At 48.5% G+C, this 20,808-nt stretch overlaps 1 protein-coding gene across 4 annotated transcripts; it reads right to left on the reverse strand.

Annotated features, from left to right (window-relative positions):
• Nucleotides 1–3,482: 3,482 nt before the first annotated feature.
• Nucleotides 3,483–20,803, reverse strand: LOC113450942 (uncharacterized). Of its 4 annotated transcripts, XM_087927715.1 has the most exons (5): nt 20,494–20,803; nt 17,727–17,835; nt 13,449–14,138; nt 8,968–9,091; nt 3,483–7,111 (listed from the first exon to the last, which is right to left on the reverse strand). In XM_087927715.1, exons 3-5 carry the CDS (start codon nt 14,130–14,132, stop codon nt 4,116–4,118), a joined length of 3,804 nt encoding a protein of 1,267 aa, XP_087783841.1. In that variant the 5' UTR covers nt 14,133–14,138; nt 17,727–17,835; nt 20,494–20,803; the 3' UTR covers nt 3,483–4,115. The 4 variants fall into 4 exon arrangements, with proteins under 4 accessions (XP_087783841.1, XP_087783844.1, XP_087783843.1 ...); XM_087927718.1 differs by lacking the exon at nt 17,727–17,835; XM_087927717.1 differs by lacking the exons at nt 17,727–17,835; nt 20,494–20,803 and adding an exon at nt 20,321–20,465.
• Nucleotides 20,804–20,808: the final 5 nt, after the last annotated feature.

The following is a 20,808-nucleotide window of genomic DNA, read 5'->3' on the forward strand; positions in this document are numbered from 1 at the left end:
TGTAGATGGTCAGGTGTGTTCTGTTCTAGGCCTCCCAAAAAGCACTAAGTCAATTCTGAGCAAAAAAACCTCTTTTATTACATTAATGTGAATTTATTTTATTCACAGTCAGCCAAAGGCTTGGCAAACAGTCTTGCCGAAGGTATACTAATGAGCTCAGACCGTTATCAATCCTGGAACGCTGCCCCGTAAAATTACACACTCAGTGCTGACAGGGAAGGGCTGGGTTATACAGGCAAATCTTCACGAGGCTGCAACGAAGGAAGGAATTAATGAGCGAGTTGTTTCCTGCAAAAGCCCCCTCTCCTTTTACTTCTCTTTTAATCCTGATGGGAGGGGCCGTTCATTGTCCACCTCGGGCCTTACTCCCACGTCATCCCTGAGTTCTAAATTGTGCCTTCCTTTTGTCAGCTCTACGCATGCGCAGGCTGGGAACCGGTTCCAGAAGCTTCCCCGCCTCACTGCTGTCGGAGCCCGAAGGCAGATGATGACTGCCAGCCTGCCCTGGCCCCATCTCTGTTTGTGATGCAGAGCCCTCATCTGAGCCTTCCTCAGCCTCCAGGAATGGCCCAGGGTCCCTCCCCAACAACCTCACTACTGCTGCCAGCTCCACCAGCCGCTGGCAGGCCACAACATGTTGGTCTTGCGATTGGTCAGGGCGCTTCAGCCCAAAACACCGCGGATGATGTTATCTAGTTTGGTAACGAAATGTCCGGGAACTAAACAGCAAACTTGGAGAACAGATCCCGGCCAAAATTTCATGAAAATGTGGAATCCCTGCATTGCGAGGCACTTCGGCTCGTCTCTCAAGCCAACACGGTTCATTTATTTGAAATGTATTCTTCCCAAAAAAAACTGTTTTATCTCCCGGCTTCTTTTGCTCCCTTGTTTTCAGTTCCTCCTCCTCTTCGGCTATGGAATCCATCATGTTAACAGGCTTTATAATAAAACATGCTTTCTATGGCAATGCGATGGTTGTGTGTGTGTCTGTGTATATGTGTTTTCTGAGGTTCTCGCGGGTATTTGTATGTGGATCTTTGGTTATTCGGGTTTTCTCCGCGTAAGATTGGAAGTATCTAGGCAACGTTTGATGAAGTCTCATTCATCATCTTCAGGCTTGTGTCTTCGGCTCTGTGCTTCTCAGAGGCACATCTCTGAGAAGCACAGAGCCGAAGACACAAGCCTGAAGATGATGAATGAGACTTCATTGAAACGTTGCCTAGATACTTCCAATCTTACGCGGAGAAAACCTGAATAACCAAAGATCGATCTATCTATCATCTATCTCTCTATCTATCATCTATCTATCTATCTATCTATCTATCTATCTATCTATCTATCTATCTATCTATCTATCTATCTTTAAAATCATTCTTTAAGATCAGTCTCATTCTGCTTGTATCTACAGGTAGTCCTTGACTTACAACCCCAATTGAGCCCCAAATTCCTGTTCCTAGGTAAGACAATTGTTAGTGATAGCACTTAGACTTATATACCGCTTCACAGTGCTTCACAGCCCTCTCTAAGCGGTTTACAGTCAGCCTCTTGCCCCCAACAATCTGGGTCCTCATTTTACCCACCACAGAAGGATGGAAGGCTAAGTTAACCTTGAGCCTGGTGGGATTTGAACTGCCAAATTGCAGGCAGCCGGCAGGCAGCAGAAGTAGCCTGCAGTACTGCATTCTAACCACTTGCGCCACCACAGCTCATTAAGTGAGTTTTGCCTCATTTTACCACCTTCCTTGCTATGGTGGTTTAAGCCAATCGCTGCAGCTGTTAAAAGTTCGTAACAGGGATGTTCACTCAATACGGCTTCCCCATTGACCTGGCTGATGAGGTCGCAAAAGGAGATAGCATAAGCCTGGGACACTGCAACCGTCATAAATATGAACCAGCGTCTGAATTTTGATCATGTGACCATGGCTGCAACGGTCTTAAGTGTGGGGGAAAAAAAAGCGTATGTCAATTTTTTCAGTGCCTTTTCAAGTTCGAATGGGCACTAAAGGAATGGCGGTAATTCGAGGACTAACCTGTACTCCAGCCCATCGACGACTGGCAGAATTCGACAGCATAGGGAGGGGTGTCAAACTCCATTTCATTGAGGGCTGCATCAGGGTCGTGTCAAGGGGTGGGTGTGACCTGCTCGATGTCACTCATGTCGGGGTGCCTGTGGTGGCTCGAGTGCCCTGCCAGCGAAAACAGGCTCCTGAGCTCAGTTTTGGGCTGCGATGGCCTCCTGCAGCCCTCTGCCAGTGAAAACAGCTCAGGTGGGCCACATGTACCCCCCTGGATCCCGTTTTTGGCCGTGAAGGCCTCCTGTAGCCCTCCACTAGCGAAAACAGAGCTCAGGTGGGCCACACCTATCCCCCTGGGCCCTGTTTTAGGCCGTCACGGCCTCCTGCACCCCTCCGCTAGTGAAAATAGAGCTCAGGTAGGCCACACCTATCCCCCTGGGTCCAGTTTTTTGGCTGCGACGGCCTCCTGCAGCCCTCCACTAGTGAAAACAGAGCTAAGGTGGGCCACACGTATCCTCCTGGGCCCCATTTTAGGCCATGACAGCCTCCTGCAGCCCTCCGCCAGTGAAAAAGAGCTCAGGTGGGCTACACGTATCCTCCTGGGCCCCATTTTAGGCCGTGATGGCCTCCTGCAGCCCTCCGCCAGTGAAAACAGAGGTCTCTGTTTTCACTGGTAGAGGGCTTCAGGAGGCCATCACAGCCAAGAATGGGCTCTGGGAGGGCCGCATCAGCCCTCCGAAGCTCAGTTTTTGCTGGCAGAGGTACTGGGGGCCAGGCCTTTGCGGTTTCCAGAGTGGCCCCATGGGCCAGATCTAAACACCCCGGCTTTGAGTTTGATACCCCTGGCATAGGACCAGGGGTGGTGATTCTCCTGGTTCGGACCGCTTTAGACAAATGCCTAGTTCCGATGATCAGCTGGCTCCAAACAAGTTTGCTCCAACGAGCACGTGGGCCCACCCACCCACCCTCCCCTGCTTTTTCCTGTGCTTTATTTCATCTTTTTTAAGAACACAGCTGATTCACGCAGCAGAGCTGTTTGCCGCGTCTCAGCTGTTTTATTCACAACATTCACTGCAGTTGAAGGTAAGTAATAGGAGCACGCGTTTGGTGCGCACGTGCGCGAAGGATCACCGAACCAGTTGTTACACCAGTTTGAATCACACCACCGCACAGGACCTCCAAATAAAAGAACCCACCCCCCTATCCGATTATAGCTTAGCGTGACCTCTGGTTCTGAACATTATGTTGTGAGTGCCCAGCTAAATGCGGTTTATTCAACAGACCAAGGCTCAAAACAAATCACAGCTTAGGCCAATATGGGTCCAACCCTTGCAACAGCTTCCAGATTTCTTCTCACCTCCCTGGGGGTGTCAAGATTAGACTTGGGGGTGTTCACAAATGTACTCTGGGATGATGATGTAAGGTATCCAAATCACTCCTAAGGAAGAACAGCAGAAGCCCCATTGGTTCATTCTGTACATTGCGTTTATTAGTAGTTCCCTTCCATAAAACTGAACAAATAACAGATTGTGATCAAGACGATAAAAGTTGAACGATGCAAAAGAATTCCCAACCATTGTATTACTTACACCTCTGAGGACTTTCACACAAGAATCAACACCGCAGTATTTTCGGTGACATGGCACAAACGTATTTCCTTGTTTTTTACATTTATTAGTTTTTGTCAATATACTGAAAACCCTGAGTCTGTTCCCTCTTGCCCCACCCAACTCAACTCAACTCAACTATCTGCATCTACCAATATACAAGAGCCAACTGATATGACGTTGCGTTCCATAACAAAAGTCAGATGTCAGATGGACATCCATGTTGGAATTTCTAAACTGTAAATAAGGGTCCGGGAAGCACAAACCAACGTGGCCCCAGACAGGCAAAACTCAAGGTTTGCCGATATTCTGCCCTTCCCCGTCCCCTTCAGTGGGACCATCGCTTTCATTATGTTACGGCTCAGAGAAGATTCCGGAAGGTTTTCTTCCGTTAAAATTGACAGGGCTGGCGATCTTTCCTCAGGTTTGCTGCTGAAACACGCAGCACGATTTCTTAATACTGGCTTCTGTATCGATTGGTCCCCCTTTGAGATCATGTCGCCACCACTTCCGGAGCATTCAAAGATGGAATGGGGTTCTCTGCTTGGAGTTCTAGGGGACTGCCACATATGTCGGGTTCCGACGCGAGGCATTGGGGTGATTCCGGAGTGGCGAGGAATTCTTTGTCCAATACTTGCACGGTGAGCTCTGCCAGCCCAGAGTGAGACTTCTCGTGCCTCGTGAGGCTATCTTTGAATACGAAGCTTTTCTCGCAGTGCGAGCAGTGGAACATCTTCTCTTTTTGGTGAGTGAACCAGTGTCTTTTCAAGCTTGCGGATTGTGTGAAATGCTTCCCGCATTCAGTGCAGGTGTAACGCTTCTCCTTGAGGTGGATCCGTTTGTGTTTCTGCAGCAGCTTCGATTTGGGAAAAATTTTCCCGCACTGGAGACAAGGGTAGGTGGTTCCACATTTACTAGGTAGCTTTTGAAGCAGGAAGTCCGGTTCTTTTTCCTTACAAGCCTTCGGGGATTCTTGGAGGGCTGAATTCCATGGGAAATTCTCTTCGCAGTGGCTGGATTGATCGAGTTTTTCTCCTGCGTGGATGCTCTGATGCTTTATAAGAGACGACACGGAGTTGAAGGTGTCTCCACACTCCGCGCAGGGGTGATTTTCCGCTTTGACCGCGTCCTCTTTGGGCAGGAAAGAGACTGCTGGCTTCTGTTTATGGGTCTTCTCCTGGTGGGCTTTAAGAGCCGAATCCCATCTAAAACTCTCTCCGCAATCAGGGCACTGACAGGGCCTCTCCTGCGAATGGATGCGCTGATGTCTTAAGAGGCGGGATGGCCAATTGAAGTTTTTCCCACACTCGGTGCAGGGATACGATTTCCCTGGGGTGTCTGGTCTTGTTTGGAAAAAAAGCCCGAGTTTCTCTCTCTCGTGGATCTTTCTATGTCGCAGAAGAGCTGAAAACCCCGCAAAGCTCTTTTCGCACTTGGAGCATTTGAAAGCTTTCTCTTCAGCAGGGACCTGCTGGGGTTTGGAATTGCCTTGTCCCTGAGATACGGGTTGCAAAGCGGGGACCGGTTCCTTTTCCTCGCTCTTATGAAAATCCTTACGATGCACCGATAACGAGGACTGCCAGAAGAAACTTTTCCCACAAGTGGTGCACTTGTGCCTCCTCTCCCCGGTGTGAGTGCTCTGATGGCTTGAGAGATGGGAAGGTATCCTGAATTCTTTCCCGCACTCCAAACACTCGTATGGTTTTTTCTGCCTGTCCGACTGTCTTGGGAGGAGATGAGCCGCCTTCGTTTCTGCGTGGACCTTCTTTTGGTGCAGGCTAAACGAGGAAGCCCACCTGAAGCTCTCGCCGCATTTGGCACATTTGTACGGTTTCTCTCCGGTGTGGATACGTCGATGCCGACTCAAGAGATACGAATAGACAAAGCGTTTCCCGCAATCGGAACAGACATAGGATTTATCTCCCAGAGTGGGTTTCGGGGGCAAAGGGCCTCCTGCTTTCCTGGTCTCGTGGATCTTTCGGTGTCTCAGAAGAGAGCGAGCACACATGAAACTCTTCTCACAGCTGGTGCACGGGTACGTTTTTTCTCTGGTGTGAGTGCGCTGGTGGTTTATTAGACTCGAGGAACGGTCGAATCTTTTACCGCACTCGAAACATTTGTAGGATCTCCCTTGCCCCAGGGGTAATTTTTGGAGGAGGGGGACCAATCGCTTCCCTCTATGGACCTTCTTCCGATGCAGATTGAGAGACGAAGGCCACATGAAGGACTCCCCACATTCCGTACATCTGTGGGGCTTCTCACCAGTGTGGACTCGCCAATGTCGCGTGAGGTCTGAGTGTTGTCTGAACGACTTCCCGCACTCCAAACACTGATTAGGTTTCTCCTGTGAAACGGACACCGTTGGCACCAGAGGCATTGGCTTCTGCTTCTTATGGACCTTCAGGTGTCTTACGAAAGCTCCCTGCCACATGAACCTCTCCTCGCATTTCGGGCACTTGTAAGGTTTCTCACCCGTATGGACCCGTTGGTGCCTTTTTAGGTGGGACAGCCGATCAAAAAACTTCCCGCACTCCGAACAGGTTTTGTCTTTTGTTTCAAGTGCTATTTGTGAAGAGCTGTTTGGTTTTACTGTCTGGTGGAGTTTTTTATGTTCTTCCAAGGATTTGAGCGCCGGGAAACTCTTCTCACATTCAGGGCATTTATAGAGATTCTTTCCAATGAGGGAAGGCTGAAATTTCATGAGATGGGACCCTTGCTTGAAGCTTTTGTTTTGATACAAAAGTGGGAGAGATTTGTTCCTCAAATGGATCTTTTTATGCCTGTGATACGATGAAACCCAAATGAAGCTTTTCTCGCACTCGGGACACTTGTAAGTTTTCTGTACAGCAAGGGGCTCCGGGTGTTTCTTCGGCTCCAGAATTTGTTTTTTTCCAGATGTCTCTCCACTCCCTGTCCTGCCATTGGGAATCTGCTCCTGGTGAATTGTTTTATGTACATTTAGGTCCAGTACACTGTCGAATCGTTTCCCACATTCGCCGCAGATGTTCTGTGTGATTTGGTCTGAGGAAGGAAGAGGCAAACTCTCACCTGGCTGGGTTTGAGAGACATAAGGATAACCTCGATCGGTATTGTGGGTTCTTTGATGTCTTTTCAGGGCTGTCTTATCGTAGAAACTTTTGTCGCACTGGAAGCATCTGTATGCTTTCTCTCCCGTGTGGATCCTTTCGTGCCGGGTAAGGGCTGAGTTTCGCGAGAAGCTTTTCCCACACACCAGGCACTGTTTCCTCATTTTCTCCTTCTGCGTGTCTGAACAGAAGACAATGATTTCTGCTTTCATACCATCCTCGTCACTGATGACAAACGGAGTCCCCTCCATGCGGTAGACTCCCTGCTGTCCTCCAAGATTCTCTTCTGGATCACAAAAAGGTAGAGCAACGCTATTCGCTCTCTCCGGAGGCACCCCAGGTTGCTCTGTTTGCTTTGTCCTTCCCTGCAGGGGATTTTCACTCTCGTGCAGGTTCCAAAGATCTGCAGAAACGACAAAACGCATGTTGGGTATATGGATACACCAACTGGTTTGGGTGAATGAATATATAAAACCTAGGTTTAAGCGTTTGCAACTTTAAGCTCCAAACTGCAATGTCATTGCATAATTATGGGTGCGGTTGCAGGCTGAAATAATAGGCAGTGAGAGAGACGTAACACTTCCTGGTTTCTGATACTGGTTTCGAGTCCCTGGTCTGATTCCTGGTGGTTCCTGGTGTTACTGGTCTCTGGTCTGTCTGCTGTCTGTTTGCCTACTGTTTCCTCCTGTATGAGATGTCTACTGTGCAAGATATTTTCTCTCTACTGAACACAAGGAATGTTTGCTTGGTGAGCTGTTTCATACTCAGCATTGTATTTGAGAGAAAGGTATCAGAAGAAGAAGATTAACAAGCAGATAAAGACATTGTATTTACTGTTTAAAAGACTAGGTAACTGGATGGATAAACTGGATACTGACATATGGACTGAATGACTATTCTTAATCTCTGTGTGAATTAAATATCTATTTAAAAACCACAAACAGTGTTTTTGTCTCAAGTGTGTGTATACTCTTGGGCCCAGCCTCTCTCTCATTTGGCTGCCTGGCTTGACTGCTGCTGTGCACTCTACTCGGGGGGTTTATCCCCAAACACTAACAACGCATCTCCAATGAGAGAGTACTCAAGACACACGAGAATATGCTTAAACAGAACTAACGATATCTGACTGCGAAGAAACTACTTCCCGGATGTCCCGAAAGCTGCTTTATTTAAAGAGGCAACTGGACTTTCTGGTTTTTCAGATCCATCCACTTCCTGGATGTTGTGTGCCTAGAATTGTAAGACAGCCTTTACCAGTTGGTATCAAGAAAGGAAAAGGTGTCATCACTGAGTAACGGACTTGGAAGGGCTCTTGGAGGTCTTCTAGTCCAGCCCCCTGGTCAAGCAAGAAACCGTATACCATTTTAGACAAATGGTTGTCCAGTCTCTTCTTAAAAACCTCCAGTGTTAGAGAACTCACAACTTCTGGAGGCAAGTTGTTCCAACGATTAATGTCAGGAAATTTTCTCCTTAGTTCTAAGTTGCTTCTCCCCTTGATTAGTTTCCACCCTTGGCTTCTTGTCCTGCCCTCAGGTGCTTTGGGGAATAGCTTGACTCCCTCTTCTTCGGGGCAGCCCCTGAGATATTGGAAGACGGCTATCATGTCTCCCCTAGTCCTTCTTTTCGTTAAACTAAACATACTCAGTGCCTGCAACCGTTCTTCATCTATATTTTAGCCTCCGGTCCCCTAATTACCTTTGTTGCTCTTCTCTACACTCTCTCTTATGCTTTACCACTCTTCTCTACGCTAAAGTTAGGTAGTTCTCACTTAATGACCAGTTACTCCAAACTTATAATGGGCCATCAGTTATGAAAAGTCTGGTTGGGGAATTCTGGGAGCTGAAGTCGACGTACCTTAAAGTGGCCGGGATCAATAAACACCGCTTTATGACAAGGAAGGAGGCCCAGGATGAGCAGAAAAACATCTTTTATTTTTGTTAGATCTATTTTTTTTTCCTAACAAACTGTTGAAAATGGGAATGTTTTTAATTGCTTTCTATTCTTTCTTTCTATTTTCTTCTCTCTTTTTTTCTTTCATTTATGTATGTGTTGTTGGTTTGTTTTAATTGTAAAATTAATAAAATTTATTTATATTACAAAAAAAAAACATCTTTTATTTTTTACTTTGGAGCAGAAGGACAAAGGTGCATCTTAAAAGATGCCTTGGATGGGAAATGCCGCCCCTTGGAGTCTCACCGCCTGGATTGGACAGCCTGCCACAAAAAGGCTTTCAATGAAAACAAACGCCTCAAATCTTACCGGCATCAGAATCTTCTTCCACCTTCAGCTCCCTGGAAAATTGTAGTTTCTGCCCGGCATCCGATGGCCCTCTCTCCAGGGGCTGCGTATACTCAGGCCTAGGACCAAGCTCCTCCTCTTCCCACTACAGGAATAACCAACCGGATGTGAGAGATCGCAAGAAAGAGCGGCGCTAATAGCAACGGCGCTTCGAAGACTCAATACGCCGCTTCACAGTGCTTTACAGCACCTCTCTAAGCAGCTAATAGGAGTCGGCTTATTGCCCACGACAAATCTGGAGTCCTCGTTTTATGGACCTCGGAAGGATGGAAGGCTGAGTCTACCTTGAGCTCTTGTAAGGATCGAACCTCCAGGCTGTAGGCAGTCAGCCTGGAAATACTGCAGTTTAACCACTGGGCCACCAGGGGAGACAACTCTGGGTTGGCTTAATGAGCTACTAGGGGGCCAGGATTTTGGTGACTAAGCAAGGCATCACTAGCATGGCAAACGTCATGTGACGGTGCCGCTTAGTGATGCAGCTTTGTTAGTCCTGGTTATGGTTGATAGGCCAGGACTGTGCTGTTGTTAGGGGAGGACTCCATGCTTCCCCCTACCCCGCCCACCTTCGGTTTAATACCCCTTGACGCCTTATCTCCCGCCCTCCTTCCTCACCCTTTTGGCCATCCTACACTCACCAATCACTCTCCCCTGACCTTCACCCTCTGCTTCCACTTGTGACAAGATGCACTCGGCCGAGGCAGCTGCCAATTGCTGACGTGTGGGGACTTATGTACAGGAAATCCTCGACGTGCGGCCGCAGCTGAGCCCAAAATTTGTGTCACTGAGCGTGACATTTGCTCAGTGGGCTCTGCCCCATTTTACGACTTTTCTTCCCAGAGCTGTTGAGCGAATCACTGCAGTTGTTAAGTTAGTACAGGGCTCTTCAAACTTGACCGCTTTAAGCCTTGTGGACTTCAACTCCCAGAATTCCTCCTCCAGTCACGTTAGCTCTGTGATTCTGGGAGCTGAAATCTACAAGGCTTAAACTTGCCAAGCGTCGGGCTCAGAGTTCGCTATGGAGCCCGTCAGCTCCGAACACACTTCACAACAAGTCAGCTGGCAGAGAAGAATATCACCTTAGCTCTGCTGACCTGTATTGCTGCTTGTGTGCTAGGCGATGGTGTTGAAGGTTGCTTTAGAATGACTCAGCAGAGCTGGGACCTATAGGATGGATTCTGAAGCAACTGTGGGCTGCAGGATGGATTCTGAAGCAACTGCAGGCTGCAGGATGCATTCTGAAACAACTGCTAGCTGCAGGATGGATTCTTAAGCAACTGCTAGCTGAAGGATGGATTCTGAAGCAACTTTGGGCTGCAGGATGGATTCTGAAACAACTGCTGGCTGAAGGATGGATTCTGAAGCAACTATGGGCTGCAGGATGGATTCTGAAGCAACTGCAGGATGGATTCTAAAGCAACTATGGGCTGCAGGATGGATTCTGAAGCAACTGCAGGCTGGATTCTAAAGCAACTATGGGCTGCAGGATGGATTCTGAAGCAACTGCAGGCTGGATTCTAAAGCAACTATGGGCTGCAGGATGGATTCTATGCAGAAGCAACTGCAGGTGGATTCTAAGCAACTAGAAAGGCTGCAGATGGATTCTGAAGCAACTGCAGGCTGGATTCTAAGCAACTATGGGCTGCAGATGGATTCTGAAGCAACTGCAGGCTGGATTCTAAAGCAACTATGGGCTGCAGGATGGATTCTGAAGCAACTGCAGGCTGGATTCTAAAGCAACTATGGGCTGCAGGATGGATTCTAAAGCAACTATGGGCTGCAGGATGGATTCTGAATCAACTGCGGGGCTGGAAATGGCCGCATCATGTATTGATGTGGTGCATATTGTTAGAGGGGGTTGGGGCACATATAGGCGGTAATTAAGCATTGACTTAAGACATGGTGAAGGTGGCACCATGGTGGGGATCAGCTAGTGTGGGTCGGAATAGGGTAGGGATGTAGACATGTTATAGGGTTAATAGCATTTAGGGATAATGTGTTAGGTGTGGCCAGGACTAGAACTGAGTATAGGCCTGGGTGCGGTGTGGGGTATGTCTCAAGATAATGATAATAAAAGGAAAGAGAGCAAACTCAAACCCAGCGCTAACCTTGGCTGGCTTTTAGCCATTCTTGCCTGATTAGAATATTTGTTGTTTGTTGAATAAACCATCATTGTCCTAAAGAGGAGCTGGAGTTTGGATTCATTTAAAGACAAACCTTCGATACTCAAGGACTGGCTTGAAGGTTTGAAGGCCCTTGAGTTAGTAGGATGGTTGTTAAAGGAATTTGGCTTCCGCTCTGGCTTTGCTTGTCAGAAGGTCACAAAAGGGGATGACGTGACCCCGGAACGCTATGACCGTCATAAAGATGAACCGGTTGTCAGGCCTCTGAATGTAAATTACGTGCACAGGTACTCCTCGACTTACAACAGTTTGTTTAGTGACCATCTGAAGTTACAACGTCCCTAAGACCATTTTCCCACACTTATGACCTTTGCAGCATTCCCCAGGGTCACGTGATTTACTTTCGGATGCTTTGACAACTGAATCGCGTTTATGACGGTTTGCAGTGTCCCGGGAGGGGGTGTCCCGCAATTCCCCCTTTGCGACTTTCTGAGAAGCAAAGTCAAAGGCGAAGCCCGATTCACTTCACAGCCGTGTTCCTGACTTTAACAACTGCCGTGATTCACTTAAGAAACGGGCCAAGAAAAAGTCGTAAAAATGGAGCAAAACTCAAACTTTAATTCTGACTTAGCAACAGAAATCTTCGGCTCAACTGTGGTTGAACGTCAAGGACTATTGTAGCTACTGTGTTTCTCCAAAAAAGAAGTCTGGGTCTTATTTTCTCTCCCCCCCACGCCCCCAAAAAACAACTGTGCTTCGCTGGCAGCAGGTATGGACAGCTGAGGTCTCGGAGAGCGAGGACTTGGACGAGGGGCGTGCATGTGATGCAGGGATGGGGCCAGGACCGTCAGGGAGTGGAATTCTGCCTTCGGAGATGGTGGAGGCTGGCAGCAGTGATGAAGAGTTTCCCGAGGAGCCTGTGCCCAGTGCGTGTGTCCGCAGGGCTGCTCGAATAAAAGAGCAGCGGCTGCAGCAGCATGGGCAACTCGGGAGTAAGGCTGCAAGATAATGGCTCCTCCCTCAAGAGATAAAAGCCAGCTGAGAAACCGGAGTTCTTTGCAGGAAGCAAAGAAGTTTTTGCACTCAAGCCTTGTGGATGTTCGGAATATCTTAGTTTGTGTTTGGAGACTCTTTGTGTTTGAAATATTTCTTGGCAACTTTGTCTAGTGTTCTTGGCAGCCTTGCACAACCTTGGCAAGGCTCGTTCTTATCAGAGACGATTAGTTTGAAACAGCCTTTTAACCGTGAAGGAACGGAATTCGTAAGGAATCATTAAAAGGTTTTGCTCTTACCTCTCTTTCGTGTTTGTTTCCTTGGAACAAGGTTTGGGACAGAATAAGGCTTTCTTTCTGAAGGGTTCTAATTATTAACTTACTTCGTGGTGGCGGCACTGACAGCCCTGCCCAGCAGGAGTCTGCTGCTGGCCCGCTTCTTCCGCGGCCACTTGCGGCCACTCGCACGCACCACCCCAGCCTCCGTTTTGCCTTTAGATGCCTGCCATCTGAAGGCGAAACGGAGGCTGAGGGCAATGCATGCGAGTGGCAGCAAGCGGCCACGGAAGGCGGCGAGGCAGGTGTCAGGGTGTGCGAGTCCAGGTAAGTAAGGCAACTCCAGCACCACCGCATCCCCAACCTTATTTTTTACCTGTGTACCTCACCCCACCCCCTGCACCCTGGAGTGGGGGGGGGTCTTAATTAGAGCTAATTTTGTGGGTGGAGCTTAAATCTGATCGCGTGAACTCAAAAACATGACAGGGCTCCTTTTCAAAACGGCTCATCTTTTTGGAGAAACACGGTAGGAGGGAGAAAGAGATGGTTCTGAATCCCGATGATTTCGCTAGATTTTTGTCAGTAGGTTCCAAAACGGGGCTGTTTCATTCTGAGTTCAGGGCTTTCTGTGTTTTGTTTGGGGCTCCGCCTTGTCGTTTCCTGTCCGATTACAGTCAAGAAGAGAACAACCCGTTCTGGGCTGGCAAGCTCCCTTTGCGCCCGCAGACAGCTACAAAGCTCCCTGGGGTTTGCAAATGTCTTGTCGACAATTCGTCCCCTCGTTCGCAAGGATCGCCGAACCCATGATGGACTTCCTAAAAAATGGGAGTCCAGGAATGAAACGGCACCCGGGACAAACCCCTACGGTGGGACCTAACCTGTCAAAAGGCATTTGAAACACTGAAAGGACTGTTTGCAAAAGACACACCAGTGCTGAAGCGTCCTGACCCCGAAAACTTTTGTCGTTCAAGCGGATGCCAGTGACGTGGCAGCAGTGAGAGCAGTGTTACTCCAAAGTAAAATAAAGAAAAGAAAAAGAGCTCCGCACACCTACCTCTTGTTCCGTTATCCCCGGCACCCTCTGCCTGAGCAAGAAATCCTCCGCCAGAGAGATGACTTGAGCGCTGCTCTCCACGTTATGTCTCTTGACCCAGCTCTGCATCTCCGGCGGGAGGATGGCCAGGAACTGCTCCAGAATCAGCATTTCCAGAATTTGTTCTTTTGAATGCCTCTCCACTTTCAGCCACTGATGGCAAAGGCTCTGCAACTGATCGTACACCTGCCTCGGCCCTTCGGCCTCTTGGTAGCAGAAACGCCGGAAGTGCTGCCGTTGCTTCTCCCGGCTCATCGCATCGGCGTGCAAGATGGCCGCCTTCATTTTCCCATAATCCTCTCTGTCCTCCGCCTCCAGGCTGCTGTAGGCTTGCTCGGCATCCCCTCCCAAAGTGGGCCGGAGACGGGCCGCCCATTCTTCCTTGGGCCACTGGAAAGCTCTGGCGACTTGCTCAAATGAGGCTAGGAAGATGTGAGCATCCTCCCACGGGGAAGGCTCCGGAAGCATCTGGGGGACTTCCACTGTGGTCAGGAACTCCTGCCACTGAGTCTCCCAGATTTCACCCAAATCCTCTTGATTTTCCACCTTCACTTCCTGATGAGTACTTGTGCTTCTGGAGAAGAGCACGGGTGCAAGGGGGGGCTGGCTCTCTCCTCCGGGATCCTGCTCTTGTCCCAGCATCATGGTGGCCTATGAACGCAAACACAGCTTGTCAATCCCACCCCTTAAAGGACAGGCGGTCCTCAGCTTAGGACCACAATCGAGCCCGCCATTTAAGTTGCTAAGCGAAACATTGGTCAAGAGCCGTGATGGTGCAGTGGTTAGAATGCAGTACTGCAGGCTACTTCCGCTGACTGCCGGCTGCCGGCAGTTTGGCAGTTCAAATCTCATCAGGACTCAAGGTTGACTCAGCCTTCCATCCTTCTGAGGTGGGTAAAATGAGGGCCCAGACCGTTGGGGGCCATACACTGACTCTGTAAATTGCTTACACAGGGCTGTAAAGCAGCGGGACACGGTATATAAGTCTAAGCGCTATCGTTATTTGGGTACTTGGCTCACATTTACAAAGGTTATATGATCACCATTTGGGACCTATAGTGTTTCCCCATAAATAAGACCTATCCCAAAAATAAGCCTTAGCTTGATTTTTGCTCAATATAAGCCCTATGTCCAAAATAAACCTTGGTTAATACCCCGCCCACTCCGCTGCACCTCGTTCCACAGGGTGGGGTGAGGCATATAGATGAAAATCAACCTAGGGTGGTGGAAAGTATCCCATGTGCCCTGCACCCACCTACCTTAGAACAGTTGCAGCCAGGCCTCCCATAACCTGACACCTGCCTGACCTTGCCGGCCCACTTCTGCGGCCGCTTGCCACATTTCTCCCGGCCTCCATTTCACCACTAGAGGCCTTCGAGAAAGGCCTCTGCAGCTGAGAAACAAGCTCTAAATTGATGCGCATGGTGCCCCCGGCCTGAGTTTCCTCAGAGGCCTTGCCTGATGGCTTCTGACGGCAAATCGGAGGCGCATTAATCCGGAGCTTGTTTCTCAGCTGCAGAGACCTTTCCTGAAGGCCTCTGGCAATGAAACAGAGGCCGGGGACGCTGCGCCTAAGCGGCAGCAAGCAGTTACAGAAGAAGTGGATCGGCAGAGGCCGCACAGACCTCCTGCTGGGCGGGGTTGTTGATGCTGCCGCCATGAGGTGAAACAATGGGAGACATCCCCTGACAATAAGACCGAAAGCCTTTTTTGGAAATAAAAAGAAAAAAAAAGACTGGGTCTTATTTTGGGGGTAGTTTGGAGGTATACATGTACATGGGGAGAAAAACAAATCTTGCGAGTTTACCAGACGGAGGGTCCAGGGAACAAAACTGTTCCAGAATCTGGTAGTCCTACTAGAAATACTTCAAAACCTCCTCTTGGGGGGAGCAACAGAAACAGACGGTGAAGTGGGTGTGAGCTCTAAGCTCATGTAGTGCTTATAAGCAGGAAGTAAGCTTCCTATAATCTTCTCGGCTGTCCTTACCACTCTCTGTAGGGACTTTCTGTCGGAGGCACGGCTACCACCAAACCAAAGTGATGTTAAAATGTTAAAATGCTCTCAACCGTGTCTCTGTAAAGAGGCCAGGGCAGAAGGACAGAGATGTACTCTTATCCGATGCAGGAAAACACAATCAGTTATGACGGCACTGAAAAAAATATTTTTCACACTTACGACCATTGCAGACTCCCCATGGTTACTTGATCAAAATTCAGATGCTTAGCAACTGGTTCATATTTATGACAGTTGCAGTGTCCTGGACTCTTTTTGTGACCTCCTGTCCACCAAAATTAATGGAGAAGACAGGTTCACTGAACAACCGGGTGACTAATTTAACAACTGCCATGATCCACTTAACAGCTGTAGCAAGAAAGGTCATAAAACGGGGCAAAACTCACTTAACAAATGTCTTGCTTAGCAACAGATATCTGGGGCTGAATTGTGGTTGTACGTTAAGGACTACCTATACAACCGTACAGCAATTTGATGCACAGAAAGTGATTTAACTTCCATCCATTCCAGCCAGCAAGCCTTGTAACCTGAAACAATAAGGGACTGGGTAACCCATAAGCCTTATACCACCCCATGGGGCCTCCAGTACCGGATTTCAGTAGTATAGTGATCCAATTTCAATGCTACAATTTTCTTCCTGAAATAATGGACACTAGAAATATTGATTGTGGTACTTCTTATCATTTTTTTTCCTCACATTTTACTGTAAATCAGCAAAAATACATTTAACATAGTCCTGAACTTACAGCTGGTCACTTGATAACTATTCAGAGTTGTTCAGAATATTGCAGAGTAAATTCAGCGCCAGAAAAGTAAACACAGTTGGCTGAGGCTTCATTTAACTTCTTTATAAATTGTAAATTTTACAGTTGTAGATTTCTCCAACATGGAGCAAACTCAAACAGAAGCAGGCATGTTACAGGTTCAGAGCAGAACAGCAACTCAGGAGCTCAGAAACGGACATCAGTTTCACTTTAGTTCAGCAGGCAAGCAAGACACACAGCAGACGAGAGAAGAAGTTTCATTCCAATAGACAGACTCAGAGCTTAATATAGCTTCAGAGCTGCAGAGCTTAATATAGAGCCACGCCTAGGCTCCTTCTAGTTTCAGTTTCCAAAGAGACCTCATTAGCGGACTTAGTTGCTATACTTATTCACTGGCTGACCTTGTTCCCAAGCTCAATTCCAGTTCATGAATATACTCTTGACAAGAGTTACGACAGACCTTCACAGGGCTACTTATGACTTGGTTTTGGGGTTACAAGGGCCACACACAAACACCCATACTTGTGTGATTGCAGTTTTGGCACTTGGCAACTGGCTCACCTTTGCAACTGCTTTGCCACGCCTGGTGGTCTCTTGTCCACAATTTGCAATTTATGACTGCAGCAACTTTTGACTTTAATCTTGGGCTCTGTTAAAGTCATAAGTTGTCAGGGTAATGAAGATTTAATAGCTGACCAGCTGCTGTAATGTTGTAATACTGTAATGATGATGCAATGGTAGCAATGAGTCAGCAGGGTTATTTGACTGCTACCACTTTAAGAGGCTGTAATATGAGAGAGACCCTGTGAAGGTGTATCTCTCTCCATGTGTGCTTACATAGTGTAGCTTATTATCGATTGCTGTTTGTTCAAGGCCTGTATCAAAGTACTTGCATGCGTATATGCTTTTGAGGGATAGAACCACTATATGTAAATACAAACCTGTATGCTGTACTTGCTCCTGGGTTGTCTCACCTAGTCACACTGTGTACACTCTGACATGTCGAGAACTGCCTGCAAGGGAGTCTGGAAGCAGATAGGTCCTATATCTCCCTATATCACAACACTGGTTTTAAGGATGGGCAGGAGAAACCTTTCAAAGATTTATTTACTTATATCCCGCCTTTTATTATTTTTTACGAATAACTCAAGGTGGCAAACGTATCCAACACAACTTCCTCCTTATATTTTCTCCACAAACAACTACCCTGTGAGGTGGCGTAAGGCTGAGAGAGTTACTAACCAAAAGTCACCCAGCTGGCTTTCGGATACTTCCAATAGTCCAAAATTAGCGCCTAAAACTAAAAATTTTTTTTAAAAAACCACACAAGAGCCTGTTTTATAGTATCTACAACTTGACTCGTAAGTTGCCACCAGAATGTGAATGTTAATACTCTAGAAACAAAAACATAGAGTTGACCTTGCTAAACTTTTGGGAAAGTTTTTTTTCCCCCACTCTTACCTTTATTCTCACTCCTGGTTACACCTTAGCTCCGTTTATAGGCTTAACCTCGCAGCTTTGAGAAGACACACAAGACAAGTGGAATCTTAAAAAATATGGGCTGGTTTGACTAAAGAAAAGAAACAAAAAGAAACAAGGGAGCAGAGAAGGTATGAAAGACATAAGCAAGCACTCCTCCCCATAAAATAATAAACTGCCTATTTATAATCAGAATAAGATAATAACTGGAAGGTAGACTATCAAAAAGGGGGACTGGGTCAGCAGTGGTATTCAGCTGGTTCGGACCATTTCAGGTATACCGGTAGTGAAAATTTTGACTGATTCTGAGAACCGGTAAATAACACCTCTGGCAGGCCTGCCCACCCACCCATCCCCGGCTCTCACCTCTCCTATATTCTGTTGTTTATTAGCTCAGCTGATTCGCATGGCTGAGCGCTACAGTTGAACTAAAAACCAGCACAGCTCCCATGCTTGAAAACAGTGTTGATACAGAGCTGTGATGGTGAACTTTGTTGTTGCGGTGTGCCGAAAATGCATGTGCTGGCACCCACACTGCAATGTGCCCTGCCCCCTGCACATGCACATGAAAACTCCCCCTCCTTGCTTGCACTGCGCATGCTTGCACCTCCCAGCTGATTTTTTTGAGGCCTTTTTCGGCCTCCCAGAAGCTCGAGGGAAGCCTCTGCAGCCTTTGGAGGCCAAAAAATGGGCCCAGTTTTTTTAGCCTCCAAATACCGGAAGTGACAAAACCGGAAGTATCAGAAGTGACAAAACAGGCCTGTTTTTCCAGCCCCCAAAGGCTGCAGAGGCTTCCCTCGAGCCTCTGGGAAGCTGAAAAAGGCCTCAAACGGGCTGAAAACCAGCTGGGAGGCGTGCGCATGTGCAGTGCAGGTAAATTTGGCTGGGGCTCGTGTGCCCGCACAAATGGGCCTGCGTGCCGCCTGTGGTGCGGCGCGCATCTTTCCACGTGCACGTGCGACTCCCTCCTCGTGCACCGCGCATCTGCACATGCATGCACAATTCCATGCGCGCCATGCATCTTTGTGCCTGCGCGCACGACTCCCCCGCACACCACAGGTCTTCATGCATGCGCACGACTCCCTCCTCGCACGCCACACATCTGAGTATGCGCGCACAATTTTTCCCGCATGCCACGCATCTTTGCACATACACGCACAACTGCCTCCTTGCGATTTCTTCCGCGCATCCCCCTCCGCCCCTGCACATCGGATACCCTGTTTCTACTGATTCAGCTGACGTGCACTGCCACGCACACACAGTGGGCAGGGGTGGGATTCTACCAGTTTGCATCTATTCGCTAGAACCGGTTGTTAACATTCTAAGCAGCTCAGAGAACCGGTTGTTAGACGAAATTACTGGCCTAATCCTGTAAGGAAGGCAGGAAGGAAACATTCTGGTGTTGCTTACAGAAACTGCCTCTCCATTAACCCTTATTACATTCTTGGCAGGACTAGACTTCCTGTCTCTGGACAGTCTCTGGAGTTTTTTTTTCCCTCCTTTGCTGGTACTTTGCTTGTGTGGTGACCATTCAAAGTTACAATGGCACTGAAAAAAGTGACTTATGACCATTTTTCACACTTACGACTGTTGCAGCATCCCCACAGTCATGAGAGGCCAGACGAGGAGATGCGAGCCTCGATGTGAGTGATGTTGAGGTGGCCACACCCAGCCAATCCCATGACCACCAAGCCATGCCTATCAACTAAGCCGCGCCCACAGAACCGGCTGTTAAAAAATTTGAATCCCACCCATGGCAGTGGGGCTTTTCCAGGCAACCTCTCGCCTGCCCGGGGGAGGGGAGGGGGGGGAAGAGGGAAAATGTCCCTACATGCCACTTTCGGCAGGCGTGGCATAGGTTTCGCCAACACAGCCCTACACCATTTCAGACAAACGGTTGTGCAATCTCTTCTTAACAACTTAAAAGCTCCAAAACAGTGTTGGAGCAACAGTTCAACCACTTCCGGAGGCAAAGTTGTTTCCACCCATTCATTGTTCTAAAACTGTCAGGAAATTTGTCTTTTAATTGCTAGGTTGGTTTTCTCCTTGATTGGTTTCTTGTCCTGCCTTTGGGAGAACAGCTCGACTCCCCTCTTCTTCCAACGTTTAAGAGATTTATTGAGGAAGGCGGATCTAATTGAATCCGGACGGATCCCCCCCCACCCCACACACGACACCTCCCGCCCGCGGCTGCTGCTTTGTTTCTAACCTCTCCCGGCAAGTCTCTCTCTAGGCAAGTCAAAAGTTCCTACTAAATAATAAACAGATTTTTCTTGCACACCTTAACTGCTACATCAACCGGGAGAGTCCCTCGCAAAAAGGGGGGGAATCGCCTCCTGCGGGCTCTTTCCCAGCTAAGGGAGCAAATCCTGGGGGATCTTTTGGGATCCAGCCGCTTGATTGCTCTGCAAAAAAATCCACCACCCCCAAAGGAGAGATGGTAGGTGGGGGGGAGGTGAGATACCCCCCCACCTCTCTTTTTTTTTTTTAACCTGCAGCCCGCGGCAGTTTGCTGCACACGCCTCTTTTCTCTCGGCCAGACCTCGAGCCTGCGCCCTCCTTTCTCCGCCACTCACCCTTTTTCGCACCGCCGCTTCCCCGCTTCGGAGCACGAGAGAGCCCGGAGGAGCTTCCAACCCACCGCGCGGGGTGTAGGGGGGGGGGAAATGCCCCGTTAAAGAACCCAGGCCGGAAGTCCACCACTTGGGACCCCCCCCAACACACACACACGCACACATACGCTCCTCACCCTCAACTCTATGGTCTCCGGCGGGAGCCCCCTCTAGGATGCTGCAGCTCTGTCGATTCTATCAGCGAGCCGGGGTCTCTCTGGACAAGCAGAAATACATCTTTTTTTTTTTCCTTAGGAGCAAAGGAGGACAAAAGGCCTCTCCGAACACCCCACCCCACCCCACCCCAAAAACCTCTCCCCCAAAAAAGAGACGATCAGAAAGATCTAACCGGCAGTGGGCTAGATGGGACGTATCTCCTTTTTGCCTTAAAAAAAACCCACAAACGATTGCAAAGGATGTAAAACGTTGCAGTCCGCTTCCTAGACTGGCTC

The sequence above is a fragment of the Pseudonaja textilis genome, chromosome 2, assembly GCF_049901715.1.
Source record: "Pseudonaja textilis isolate UNSWEBS1 chromosome 2, rPseTex1.2, whole genome shotgun sequence".
NCBI classification, from domain to species: Eukaryota; Metazoa; Chordata; class Lepidosauria; order Squamata; family Elapidae; genus Pseudonaja; species Pseudonaja textilis.